The 13,794-nt window shown below is 47.2% G+C and overlaps 2 protein-coding genes across 5 annotated transcripts in view; one reads left to right on the forward strand and one right to left on the reverse strand.

Annotated features, from left to right (window-relative positions):
- Positions 1 to 73: 73 nt before the first annotated feature.
- FTSJ3 (FtsJ RNA 2'-O-methyltransferase 3) lies at positions 74 to 9,146 on the forward strand. Its single transcript, XM_077853825.1, has 20 exons — positions 74 to 274; positions 445 to 550; positions 807 to 853; positions 979 to 1,058; positions 1,503 to 1,602; positions 1,696 to 1,890; positions 1,962 to 2,077; positions 2,196 to 2,300; positions 2,388 to 2,488; positions 2,713 to 2,793; positions 2,877 to 3,026; positions 3,163 to 3,298; positions 6,178 to 6,356; positions 6,482 to 6,599; positions 6,680 to 6,945; positions 7,204 to 7,289; positions 7,375 to 7,474; positions 7,561 to 7,744; positions 7,825 to 7,919; positions 8,002 to 9,146. The coding sequence occupies exons 1-20, from the start codon at positions 208 to 210 to the stop codon at positions 8,192 to 8,194; spliced, it is 2,505 nt and encodes an 834-aa protein (XP_077709951.1). The 5' UTR covers positions 74 to 207; the 3' UTR covers positions 8,195 to 9,146.
- Positions 8,694 to 13,794, reverse strand: part of DDX42 (DEAD-box helicase 42) — a 37,480-nt gene continuing 32,379 nt past the window's right edge. For all 4 annotated transcript variants that reach the window (XM_077853821.1, XM_077853823.1, XM_077853822.1 and 1 more), the window contains 3 exons: positions 12,194 to 12,304; positions 10,911 to 11,012; positions 8,694 to 10,276 (listed from right to left, as the gene is read on the reverse strand). In XM_077853821.1, coding sequence (XP_077709947.1) covers positions 9,587 to 10,276; positions 10,911 to 11,012; positions 12,194 to 12,304 — 903 coding nt within the window. In that variant the 3' untranslated portion in view covers positions 8,694 to 9,586. The remainder of the gene's footprint in view (positions 10,277 to 10,910; positions 11,013 to 12,193; positions 12,305 to 13,794) is intronic.

Genomic DNA, 13,794 nt, shown 5'->3' on the forward strand with positions numbered 1-13,794 from the left:
CGGCCACGCTCAAAATGGCGGAAACTTGGAGCCGGAGACGCAAGCGACGCAAGCGGAAACGGAAGTACGTGTGCTGCCCCCCACGTGCCTCTCTTAGAGTGGTGAAAAAGGCAGAGATTCCCCGTGCTTGCAGAGACAAGTGGGGGACGGAAAGCGGCGTTTCAATTTTTCTGTCCCCAGGTTAAGTGACAGTCCTCCCGTTCCACTATGGGCAAGAAGGGCAAAGTCGGGAAGAGCCGGCGGGACAAGTTCTATCACTTGGCGAAGGAGACCGGTGAGTCAGGGTCCGCGCTGTCTGCGAGCTAAGGAGAGACGTTTTCGATTCTCTCCCACCTTTCCGAATACTGAGTTTCCGTTCTGTAGACGGGGTGGTGGGTTGTGAAGTCGCAGAAATCTCCCTGGGAAAGCCCCCCGCCGAGTTTAACATTTTGTCGGTGCCCCCAGGTTACCGCTCCCGCTCTGCTTTCAAGCTGATCCAGTTGAATCGCCGTTTTCAGTTCCTGCAGAAAGCACGAGCCTTGCTGGACCTGTGTGCTGCGCCCGGGGGATGGTGGGTACACCCGGCACCTGCGGCTCTTTGTGGCTGCGTTGAGGGTCCCGGCCGTGGAGGACTTGGAGTGGCACTGGGGGGCGGGAGGGATACGGCAATACCAGTCTCATGCTTTTCCTAGACGTAGGTCGGGGCACTGCACTTGGTAGCGCCTCTTAAGGCACGCGGTGAGAGAGCCTATTGCCAAGGGAGGGGGAGGAACGGTCTTGAGTTATTGTAGTCTTGAGTTATTGTAGTCGGCATTACTCTTTTCTAGGCTGCAGGTGGCTGCTAAGTTTATGCCTGTATCCAGCCTTATTGTGGGTGAGTAACGGATGGGCCCCCTGAGTGGTAAAGGGGTGGGAGAATGAGATACTAATTGTGTTCTGCATTTCCTTTCTCCTTGCTTAGGGCATCCCTTTGTAACTTTCTGACCTGATTTATTGCAGGAGTGGACCTGGTTCCAATCAAGCCTCTTCCCAATGTGGTGACACTCCAGGAGGACATCACAACAGAACGCTGTAGGCAGGTAACAGGAATCGCTCTTTTTCTGCGTCCTTTCTTTGGAGACACCCAAGTTTGTCTGTCTCGCCATCCCAAGTTCTCTAAAGGCAAGCCTTTTCTGTTTAACACATCTTAAGCAGTGCCTGTAGGATCTATATGACAAGGCTTATGATACAGCTTAGTCTTCAGTCCAGGCTTTTTTAAGTCAGGGGTGAGGTGTTTGGAAGAAGAGCAGCGATGTTGTTGAAATCTTTTCTTTGGGCTTGCAAGTAGACTGTAAGCTCTGTGAGGATAAATGCAATTTTGTTGTTGTTGCTTAATCATTATGTACCTGGCACAGGATTTGGCCAAATGCAGGCTATTCAGTAAATGATTGGGTGGACAAATGGCTGAATGAGGAATTGCATTCATAGCCATTTTTGTATTTCTGTTGGTATAATTGTTTTGTTTTGTTTTGTTTTGTCTGAAGGCCCTGAGAAAGGAACTGAAGACCTGGAAAGTTGATGTTGTGCTCAACGATGGGGCCCCCAATGTTGGGGCTAGCTGGGTCCATGATGCTTACTCACAAGGTGCTGGGAGTAGGGGGACATGGAGATGAGGGTGGAGGTAGGCATGCTCTCTCAGGCTGCAGAGGTCCTCAGCTAATTGTTTCTCTCCCACAGCCCATTTGACACTGATGGCTCTACGTTTGGCTTGTGATTTTCTGGCCCGTGGTGGCTGCTTCATCACAAAGGTTTTTCGTTCCCGTGACTATCAGCCCCTACTGTGGATCTTCCAGCAGCTCTTTCACCGTGTCCAGGCCACTAAGCCCCAAGCCTCTCGCCATGAATCTGCGGAGATCTTTGTAGTTTGCCAGGGTGGGCATCATTTTTTTGTTTCTTAGCAGCTTTTACCAAAGTACGCTTTCTTACATATCCTATCGCTTTAGGATTCCTGGCTCCTGACAAGGTTGACAGTAAGTTCTTTGATCCCAAATTTGCCTTCAAGGAGATTGAAGTTCAGGCCAAGACTGTTACTGAATTGGTGACTAAGAAAAAGCCAAAGGTGGGTTTGGGGAATGGGGCCACTCTCCAGTCCTGGAGTCTGGGGGGAAGTTGGGTCTGGTGGGTCCTATAGACATTTTAGAAGGGAATTTTCAACCTTCATTCTTTTTCTCTGTAAGGCTGAAGGCTATGCTGAGGGTGATCTCACGCTCTATCACCGTGCTTCAGTCACTGACTTCCTCCGAGCTGCCAACCCCGTTGATTTCCTCTCCAAAGCCAGCGAAGTGAGTCGTCAGATCTGAGGGGTATAGGGAAGCGCCAGAAACATGTCCATAAAAATTTCCCTGACTTGTTTCCTTCCTCCCAAACAGATCTCCCTGGATGATGAAGAGTTGGCACAGCATCCAGCTACCACTGAGGATATCTGGGCATGCTGTCAGGATATCAAAGTGCTAGGGCGCAAGGAGCTTAGGTATGCAGTTGGGATGGGCACAGAGCTAGGAGCCCCGAGGGCAGGGAAAGGCCTTTGAAGATGCAGCAGCTTTTTTTTTCTTGAGGGGACAATTTGAGGAATTCATATAGTGTTGGATCTTGGGACACACATGCTACTGTGCTAGAGATTTGAGGTGGGGGCCTAAAAAGGGGACAAGGACAAAGAAGGAAATGGTAAGATTAGTCATTATATTTCTGGGACAGGTCCCTACTGAACTGGAGAACAAAGCTCCGGCGATATGTGGCCAAGAAGCTGAAAGAGCAAGCAAAGGCACTGGACATCAGGTAAGGAAGGAATGGAACTAGGGTAGGTGGGGGCTGGGGGATTGTGTGAGGAAATAACCAAGGTGCTTGTACTGTTTTGTCAGCCTCAGTTCAGGAGAGGAAGAGGAGGAGGAGGAGGGTGAAGAGTCTGAGGCCGGGACTGGGAGGCAGCCCTCTAAAGAGGAGGAGGAGGAAGAACAATTAAACCGGACCCTGGCAGAGATGAAGGCCCAGGAGGTAGCAGAATTAAAGAGGTGAGAGGAGTGGGGAGGAGCTTGGGGAACCTCACCGCAGAGGCCCTTGCTGTATGAATACGGGGAAGAGGGGGAAGGCATGGATGGGGAATCTTTAGAGCTGGGCCCGGTTGAATCCCTCACATTGTCCACGCAGGAAGAAAAAGAAGCTGCTGCGTGAGCAGAGGAAACAGCGGGAACGTGTGGAGCTGAAGATGGATCTTCCTGGGGTGTCTATAGCAGATGAGGGGGAGACCGGCATGTTCTCTCTGCGTACCATCCGGGGTCACCAGGTGAGGGGATTAGGGCAGATGGAGACGGGACCACCTGCTTGGAGATTTGGACATGGCAGGCATTGCGTTGGATGGCGCTGAAGTGCACTGAATGGATCTGGCTCACAGTTGCTGTGTTCGCGCATAAGAGGAGAGGTGACTCCTTGAGAGGAGAGTGGACTTTGTGCCTGAGAGGCCAGGACGACTAGCGTGCTTTGAAGTTTTGTTGCAGAACCTAGAATAGTAGAACCAAGGAGCACTCTGCAAGAAGCTGATATTCTAGTAGATGCAGCCAGAGGGGCCGGGATGTGTGATGCAGGGTTTCCTTTAGAGAGATCTTCAGGTTACAGAGACCAAGTTAGCACCAGGCTGCCATAGGCTGCTTTTCTTGATTAAAGCAGCATTAACAAGGAAAATGAATTTTTGTGGCTTCTGTGGGAATGGAAAACCAGGTCCTTTTTGTTAGAAGTATAGGAGAGAGAGCACAGTGGTTCTACAGAAGACTACCACTTATGTTTTGCCTTAATTTTTTCTTTTTTTAGATCTTATTTATTTATTCATCAGAGACACACAGGCAGAGACATAGGACATAGGGAGAAGCAGGCTCCTCACAGGGAGCCTGATACAGGACTTGATCCCAGGACCACCCCCCCGCATCATGACTTTCGCCAAAGGCAGATGCTCAAAACACTGAGCCACCCACGTGCCCCTTGACTTAGTTTTCTTCTCTGTAAAAAAAAAAAAAAAAAAAAAAATAGAACCTACCTACTAGGGATCCCTGGGTGGCTCAGTGGTTGAGCATCTGCCTTCGGCCCAGGGCGTGATCCTGGAGTCCCAGGATCAAGTCCCACGTCGGGCTCCCTGCATGGAGCCTGCTTCTCCTTCTGCCTATGTCTCTGCCTCTCTCTCTCATGAATAAATAAAATCTTAAACAAAACAAAAACAAAAAACCCTACCAATCTACTAGGGCTTTTGTAGGAATGAAAAAAGAAAAGAGGGTATAGGTGTAATCCTTGGTAATGTAGTGAATTCTCAAGAACTAATTGCTAGCTTTGCCATTAGAAAAATAAATATTAGGGCAGCCCGGGTGGCTCAGTTGTTTAGCACCACCTTCAGCTCCTGATCCTGGAGACCCAGGATTGAGTCCCACGTCGGGCTCCCTACATGGAGCCTGCCTCTCTCTCTCCCTGTCTCTCATGAATAAATAAATAAATAATCTTTAAAAAAAAAATTGGGGGGAGTGCTTGGGTGGCACAATCAGTTAAGTGCCTTTGGCTCAGGTCATGATCCTCGGGGTCCTGGGATTGAGCCCCACATCTGGATCCCTGCTCAGCAGGGAGTCTGTCACTCCCTCTGCTCCCTTCTCTGCTTGTGTTTTCTCTTTCAAATAAAATTTTTTAAAGATTTTATTTATTCATGAGACAAACAGGCAGAGGGAGAAGCAGGCTCCCTTTGGAGAGCCTGATGTGGGATTTGATCCCAGGACCGCAGGACCACAGGACCACAACCTGAGCCAAAAGCAGATGCTCAGCCACTGAGCTATCCAGGTGCCCCAAATAAATAGTCTTAATAAACTTAAAGGTTGGGATCCCTGGGTGGCGCAGCGGTTTGGCGCTTGCCTTTGGCCCAGGGCGCGATCCTGGAGACCCCGGATCGAATCCCACGTCGGGCTCCCTGCATGGAGCCTGCTTCTCCCTCTGCCTGTGTCTCTGCCTCTCTCTCTCTTCTCTCTCTGTGTGTGACTATCATGAATAAATAAATTAAAAAAAAATCTTTAAAAAAAAATAAACTTAAAGGTTGACAGTTTGTAAGTGAAGTAATTATTGTTAGATGTGTGTTGCCTGGGTTCCTTTATTCAGTGGAAACAAAGTTTGTAGATTATTCTCAGAAGGTGACTTTTTTGTTTTTTTTGGTGATGTGCTTGTTAAATAAATTTTTAAGATCTTATTTATTTATTCACGAGAGACACACACATAGGCAGGCTCCATGAAGGGAGCCCAACTTGGAACCGAAGGTGGTGCTAAACTGCTGAGCTACCCAGGCTGTCCTAATTTTTTTTTTTTTTTTTTTTTTTTAAGAAAAATGTGTCTATTAGAGTATTTAAAAAGTGATGGTATATAGGCCTTGGGTGCTTTTCTGTAAACCTATTTCTGCTACCATTGAAGAAGAGACAGCCAAGTGGGATAGATCAGTGACCTGGGCTAAGAATGAGATGTGTTGCCTTTTTTTCCCCTCCCCCAAAGATTTTTTATTTTGGGGCATCTGACTCTGTTAAATGTCTGCCTTCAGCTCAGGTCATGATCCCAGAGTTCTGGGATTTAGCCTCACATCAGGCTTCCTGTTTGGCAGGGGAGTCTCCTCCCCACCCCCTCATTTTCTTTCTCTCTCAAATAAAAATCTTTTAAAAGATATAATTATTATTTTAGAAAGCCAGAGCACTTATGCCCTTGGGTGGAGGGAGAAAATCTTAAAGCCGACTCCCTTCTGAACATGGAGCCCAATCTTACCCCCTGGGATCATGACTTGAGTCAAAACCAAGAGTCGGTTGGCCAGCCAACTGAGCCACCCCAGTGCCCCTAGAATGGGATGTTTTAAACACTTAGCTGGGGATCCCTGGGTGGCTCAGCGGTTTAGCGCCTGCCTTTGGCCCAGGGCACGATCCTGGAGTCCCGGGATCAAGTCCTGCGTCAGGCTCCCGGCATGGAGCCTGCTTCTCCCTCCTGTGTCTCTGCCTCTCTCTATCATGAATAAATTAAAAACAAACAAACAAACAAAAAAAACCACTTAGCCCCTTCACTTCCTGTATTTGCCAGTGTATTCTCAAGTGTTGCTAAGATAACAGGAGAAAAGCAGCATGTTCCTCATAAATACCCTTGATCTCTTTCTTTGTCAAACTCTAGTTATTAGAGGAGGTAACGCAAGGGGATATGAGTGCTGCCGACACATTTTTGTCGGATCTGCCAAGAGATGACATCTATGTATCCGATGTTGAAGATGATGACACATCTTTGGATAGCGACCTGGATCCAGAGGAGCTGGCAGGAGTTGGAGGATCACGGCATCTAAAGGATCAAAAGCGGTAAGGGGGGAGGGGCGGTTTGTGCAGGAGGGAGTGTTGACACTCAATGTGGGTACCCAGGGGTCACCAGAGGGAGTCAGAGAACAAGTACCTCAAGCTTCCACCCATTTTCCTTGGATTTGCAGTGTACGATTTGGTGAAGATGATGATAAAGAGGAGGAAGAGGAAGAGAATCCACTGCTGGTGCCACTGGAGGAAAAGACAGTACTGCAGGAAGAACAAGCCAGTCTGTGGTTCTCTAAGGTAAGAGAAGGTTGGGGGCCCAGACACAGGGACTTAGTATGCCCTGGGAGAAGGGTAGCTGAATGTTCCTCCTCTGACAGGATGGCTTTAGTGGGATTGAGGATGATGCTGATGAGGCCCTGGAGATCAGTCAGGCCCAGCTTTTGTATGAGAGCCGTCGGAAGGGGCAACAGCAGCTGCCACCACCATCTTCCAGTTTGAAGAGTGAGAAGAAAACCTCCCAGTGCCAGGATGAGGACCCTAAGGGGGCAGAGGCTCCAGTAGAGGCCAAGACTGTCCCTAGGACTGGCAGGGAAAGAGATGACAGCTCAGACAGTGATGATAGCAGCAGCAGTGATGGAGAGCGGTGAGTGGCTGCAGCTGATGGGAGAAGGAATGAAGAAGCTGCCATTCTGACCATTTCTCCACTTTTGCGGGTTTCCACTTTGTAGAGAGCGAGTTTAAAAAAATATGGATTATTTTGACGTAAGGGGTCTACAGTACAGCTTGGGGGGGGGGGGCTTTTGGGAAGTTTAGGTTTTCAGTAAGAAGTGGGGTTGAGGTGAGGCAGGAGTGGGTCTAGGGAATAGTGGAACAGTGACATGGTCAACTGTCCCACCTGCAGTTGGGAACCAAAGCACGGGAAGAAGCGAAGCCATGGGCTTAAGTCCGATGATGACGGGTTTGAGATTGTGCCTATTGGAGACCCAGGTGAGCCCTGCACCTTTGTAAAAGGGGAGGCGATGGGAAGTTTCGGTGTTGGGAATGGAGCTTTGACTTGCCCTTTTTTCTCTAGTGAAACATCAGATACTAGACCCTGAAGGCCTTGCCCTAGGTGCTATCATTGCCTCTTCCAAAAAGGCTAAGAGAGACCTCATAGATGACTCCTTCAGCAGGTAAGGGAGCTGGGAAATCATGACGAGTGGCCCTGGAGGAGAGTGGGTAAGGGAGTCCTTTCAGGGTTGTTTTCTTCTCTGGCTAGGTATACATTTAACGAGGAGGAAGGGGAGCTTCCTGCGTGGTTTGTGCAGGAGGAAAAGCAGCACAGGATTCGGCAACTGCCTATTGACAAGAAGGACATCGAACACTACCGCCGACGGTGGAGGGAGATAAATGCGCGTCCCATCAAGAAAGTAGCGGAGGCAAAGGCCAGAAAGAAACGGAGGGTAAAGAGTGGGGCTGCCTGATGTCTGGGTGCAGGGGTGGGAGTGGGGAAGAGGCCTGCTTGACTGAGGTCCCCTGGCAGATGCTGAAGAAGCTGGAGCAAACCAAGAAGAAGGCAGAGGCTGTGGTGAATACCGTGGACATCTCTGAACGTGAGAAGGTGGCTCAGCTTCGGAGGTAATGTAGAGGGGTCACCCACAAAGGTATGTGGACTTAAAGAGGGTGGCCAAAGCCTCTAATCTGTTCCTTCCTTTTACAGTCTCTATAAGAAGGCTGGGCTTGGCAAGGAGAAACGCCAGGTCACCTATGTAGTAGCCAAAAAAGGCGTGGGTCGCAAAGTGCGCAGGCCAGCTGGGGTCAGAGGTCATTTCAAGGTGGTAGACTCAAGGATGAAGAAGGACCAAAGAGCACAGCAAAGGAAAGAACAGAAGAAAAAACACAGACGGAAGTGAGCAGAGCCACCAAGGGCCTCTGAGGAGACCATGTGAGGACACGGAGGTGCGATTCTGGCTTCCCACTACCAGCTATAGACTCGCTGGCATCAGTCCGCTGGAAAGACAGGTGCAACGCTTAGGATGCTCCCAGAGGTCCTGAGTGGTAAGGGAAGATGTTCTCCCACCTGAAGCAAGGCCTCGGACATCTCCTGTTGGTGCTGTAACGGACCCCCCAAGCTCTTCCATTAGGATTGTGGAGTACTAAAACAGTCCAACCTTTTTGTAAGTCCTAAGGGGAAGGTCAGTGTTGGAGTGGCATTCACTCTACTACTGGGCAAGTGGGCCTCTTGAGTCTTCCCTGCAGCCTCTTCTGTTATCTGAATAAAACCAGGGTAATGTCTTTTCTGACATTTTAGTTCCCACTGAGTGCTGAGACATTTGGGCGTTCACACCATGTGCTGCACTGTATATTTAGTATGTACTTACTGTGAAGCAGAAATGACAAACAATCCACAGGTCCCAGTAGTAAAACATTTACTAGAGCAAGCAGAAAGGAATGCACATCTTAAAGAAACCTTCACAAAGTCACAAAATTCGAAGTATGTATATTTTCCTTTTATAAACAAGATAGAGAACAAAAATCATCAAAATCATTTCAGCAAAAGATTTTTCTACCATTGTGGCAAGTTAAAAAAAAATACAGTGAAATAGAAGACACTTTAAAAGCTGTCGAGTTTTTGTTTTTAAATTCAGCAACACTTCAGACCTGGAACAGTCTTGTTTCCAGGATCATCTTCCTCTTCAGGAGAGAGGCTCTCTGGGTCTGCAGGCTGCTGCTTCCTGTCTCAGGACTGGATACAAACCTGGCTGGGAACCTGAGCATGGACTCCCACTTAAGACACTTCCCTTCCCTGCAAAGTCTAGAAGCACCAAAATGCTTCCCCAAATCGCTAACAAACACTTCAGTGGGTTGGATTTGCAAAAAGCCAACTCGTAAAAAGCAGACTGCCTGGCCACACAGCTAAGAAAAGAAATTTTACTTGTAGATGTTTGTAAGGTGACAATTTAGTAAAAAATATACGCTACATATAATATAAACTAGAGTGAGTTTTGTGCCCTAGAAGGCCCATTCTCCCAAGGTATCCTCAAACTGACCTTCATGACAACTCACCCAGAGCCCAAAAGAAGGTTCCCAGCTCTTGACTGCTTCCAAGGACCAAAGTGGCTTCCCAACAAGACATCTGAAAATTGATCCAGATGAAGGGGTAATGTCTCCAGCTCCAGCTATCCACTAAGGGCAGGGGGTCCTTACACCTTGGGCCCCAACCCAGCCCTGAGACACCTAGTTACCAAAAATCTTTCTAAAAATAAAATTAAAGACCATTTATTTCACACTTTAGCACATACCCTCTAACTGTCCCATCGACTTTTCTTGCGCTTGGGTGGCTCAGGGACAGCAAAACCATCAGCTGTCTTATCTGTCTTGCTGTCCATCTTGTCCATCTTGCTGTCCACCTTGGGGTCCACCTTGCTCTCACGATTACAACTCTCTTTCCTGCTTTCACCATTCCGACCATCGTTTGCACCTCGGCTCTCTGCATGTCGGCTTCCACCTCCTCCATGCCTATTCTCTCCATGACGGTGACCATCAGCATGACGGCTGCTACTTTCCGGGTAGCGGTATCCATCTCCATGGCGACCACCATCTCCGTGGCGTGGACTGTCGCCATGCCGATTGCCACTCTCTCCATGACCATGACGGCTGCCACCCCGGTTCTCAGTATATCGCTCTCTCTTCCCATTGCCTCCCCCAGGGCCTTCGCGGTTGTTATTCCCTGAAGCTGTATTGTTGACTCCCTGGGCTCCAGCAGAAGGGTAGGTCACTGGAGCACTGCTGAGGCTCGCAGTATTGCCAAAGCCTGGGATGCCTTTGGCGGCACTAGCAATAGGGCTGTCTGGACTGCTATGGCCCTGTTGGGCTGAATTAGTTGGAACGGAATTCAAGCTCCCTGCACTCGTCCATCCACTTGCCCCAGCAGCAGAGCTTCCAGCCTTCTGGTTGCTTAAGCTGGCTGCAACAAAGTGACTCTTGTACTGTGACTAAAACAAAGACAACAAGAAATAAGATAGTAGGTTCCAGAAGCCTGGATGTGTTAGGCTTGGCACTGAAAAGATACAGAGACATTCTACGCTATCCTGGCACTAGGACTTTAGCATCCTTGATGGCCCCACCACCCTGTGGTTTCTATGTTTCTCTACTAATAATAAATCTAGGGACCTAACTGAAACATCAGTCTGAAGGCAGATAAAATATATAAATTAAGGCTCAAGCTGGTTAGCTAGCTAACTGGAGGGGTAAGTACAGATGGGTTCAGAGTTCACAAGAGCTATAGAATCAAACTTGTTTTAGTTAAGAAATGGCAATCTCAACCAGATTACAAGAGCCTTGGGTAGACAACACTGTTGGCTATTGAGGCAGGGAAGGAACATCAGTCCTGTAGCAGTATAACAGTCCCAGGTTCTGGGAGGATGGAAGGCTGTAATCAGTAGATTTTCTACCTTCTACACCTACAGCTCTAGGTAAGTGACCACAAAGTTGATACTCAAAGCCAAAAGCTGTGAGAGGGTCCTAAATCTAGCCTCAAGCCTTCAATTCCAGCTACCATCTCTGAAATACTAGGCCCCTCATCACAGTCCCGAGAGTTGCTGGTGAAAACTTTCTAAAATTTCAGACCTGGAAAGCTGCTTTCATTGCCGTCAGCCGATCTCCCATGGCTCCTGTGGAAGGCTTATAGGCCTCATAATTACTCATCACATTGTTGTTATTTCCTCGGTCCTTTAAAAAAACAAAAACAAAAACAAAACACACCTGTGAGGACAGAATGAGCACAATGCCAGAATAGGTCTCATATACTAGAAATAAGTGGGCACTACAATGGGAACAGGACACTTTATTTTGTGGGAATAGGTACAGTAATAATTATTTTAAAATGCTTATGTCTTTCTTTCTTTTTTTTTTTTTTTTTTTTTGCTTATGTCTTTCAACCCAGTAATTGTTTTTAGGAATTAACCCTAAAGTCAAATAAAAAAATCCCCAAAGCTGATCATACGATATTATTCAAACCCAAACATAGTGTTTATGTAATTCTGTGTAGTTTTATGCTCAGAATGAAGAGGCCATGAGGCAATATATAGCATATGCATATAGCCTATACAGGGCTCAGGCTCTGAATCCACTCTTTTAAAAAAGTCCAAGTCTCAGTTTCAACATTTATCAGAGTGCAACCTGGGGTGCCTCAGTTTCATGACTTGTACACTGTGCTCACTGGGTGGTTGTGAAGATTGAGTTAACAGGCATGACTGCTTGCAGTGGCTGGCCCTGGCACACATTAAGTGCTCAACATTAGCTATAGTTATCATGTGTCATGTGCATCATTGTTACTGAGACATGGGAGCGATTCGTTATCAAAAACACCAAGCTAATGATATTGCTCCAGAAATACATAAACTGGCAGCTTTCTTCGGTTTAGGAATCAAAGTGACAGGAAATAGGCAGTTAAAGAAGCCAGTGAGGAGGTGCTTTTGTTACCTGTTTTGTGAGAAAAGCTTAGCTCTCATCTCCCTGATGCAATTTCCCATAGAGTGTAGAAAGCATTCCTGAGTTTAGTAAGAAAACAGAGTTCACAAAGTAACCCTATGGCAAGGTTTTCCTAGCAGCAGGCTCTTAGCCAGTGCTGGGGGGCTTAAGTTTCTGATTCACCAGGTCTAGGGTGGAACACAAAATTGCATTTACTGATGGCCCAGGGACCTCAATATGTAAACTGCTGCTAATCTAGACTGATTTCCTGAGTATGTCTAGTCACCAAGTACGCAGAGGTGTTTCAAGAGGAAGTTAAAACATTCCCTTCTAGACAGGGTTCTGAATTCATGAAGGCTTTGTCAAGCAGAGGAGGACAATCATAGCATCCTCCAGGACTTGGGAGCAGCCTGAAGGGCACTACAACAGTCTGGACTCACCGTGTTCTCCGAGCCTAGGCCAGGGCGCTCCCTATAGCCTAGGCCACCTCCACCAATGTTCAGCTTTTTGCCTTTTCCTCCTTTAAAGCGGGATTTCCGAAACCAGGCATTCTGCACACAATTCAACATAATTCAAGGTTAGATCACAGGAGGAAGAGGCAGCCAGAGGAGGAGGACATTATCAGAAAGTGGAAGAAATAAACTGCTTCATCTTTAGCCAGTATATTTACGGCAACCGTTCACAGGAACCACAGATGAGCTTCTTTTGGGAGTTTAGTCTACCAAATTTGTCAGGAGGCCTAGCTCCTTATCTGAGGCTTCCGTTATTACTGTTTCTCAGGGCCTCCAGGAAGAGAAATGAGTAGGTAAGCCTCAGATACAGAGCACTTACTCTGACCATTTCTAACTTTCTTGAGGAAAAGGAACTGATTTTCTGTTTCTCAATGTAGACATACCACTGGACATACACACATTGAGCTTATAAGAGGGCTTGGAAGTGAAAGAAAGGCTATGTGAAGCGAGGTTCATCAGAACTGGCTCTAGGAGCAGACGTTTAGGACTGCTAGCCAATAACTGAAAGTTTTATTTACCCATGGCCTATAGTGTTCCTTGAATCTGACCACTGCCAGCATACTGTAAGATTTATTTAGTTCTTTTCAGAATACAAATATCAACGGGAGAGGTAGCCCTTTATCTGATAATCACATGTTACAACCTAAGCGAAGTACTGGAGAGGTAGGGCTGTCTTCAGAAAAGCATTGACCAGGGAAGCTGATCACAGTCTGAGGGCACAGAAAGCCTAAAGCACAAAAAGAGATGTAGGAAAAAATCCAAAGACAAGATAATTCTGTTAAAAAATGTAGTTTACGGGATCCCTGGGTGGCGCAGCGGTTTAGCGCCTGCCTTTGGCCCAGGGCGCGATCCTGGAGATCCGGGATCGAATCCCACGTCAGGCTCCTGGTGCATGGAGCCTGCTCCTCCCTCTGCCTGTGTCTCTGCCTCTCTCTCTCTCACTGTGTGCCTATCATAAATAAATAAAAATTAAAAAAAAAAAATGTAGTTTACAATTGGCTCACTGAACCCAGGAGAGGGAAGGATACCTCATTCTACTCCTTCCTGCAATTCAGGTCCTTTACTCTCAGAACCCAGAGCACAGGCAACAGTACCATACTGTAAGTGCAGTACAGGTTAACTGTCCTGTACACTGACTTATAAGTCTTAAAAACACCTAAGTCTCTACTATCAGAAGGTGTATATTGAACCCATTTGTAATCTGGAGATGACATCTATTACAATGACCCAGGATTTAATTCGGTAGAATGTCTAGCTTAGTTTTAGGTTAGTAATGAATGTGGTCAAAGATCTGGGACCTATGTCTATGAGAAATAGTCTATTAAATACATCGTTTTCTTAAGACATTACATGTTTTTAGCCTCCAAATGAGAAGAATGGAGAAAGGACAGTAAGGGGAAAAGTAGCCATCTTTGAGATTGCTATGGGGCAAGGAGGCAGAAATTTCAGAGGGACAGATTTTAGGAATAAGCTTTTCAAATAGATGTTGCTGAAAGAAGAGGATAGAATGAAAGACCAGATGAATTTTA

Source organism: Canis aureus, chromosome 16 (genome assembly GCF_053574225.1).
Source record: "Canis aureus isolate CA01 chromosome 16, VMU_Caureus_v.1.0, whole genome shotgun sequence".
NCBI classification, from domain to species: domain Eukaryota; kingdom Metazoa; phylum Chordata; class Mammalia; order Carnivora; family Canidae; genus Canis; species Canis aureus.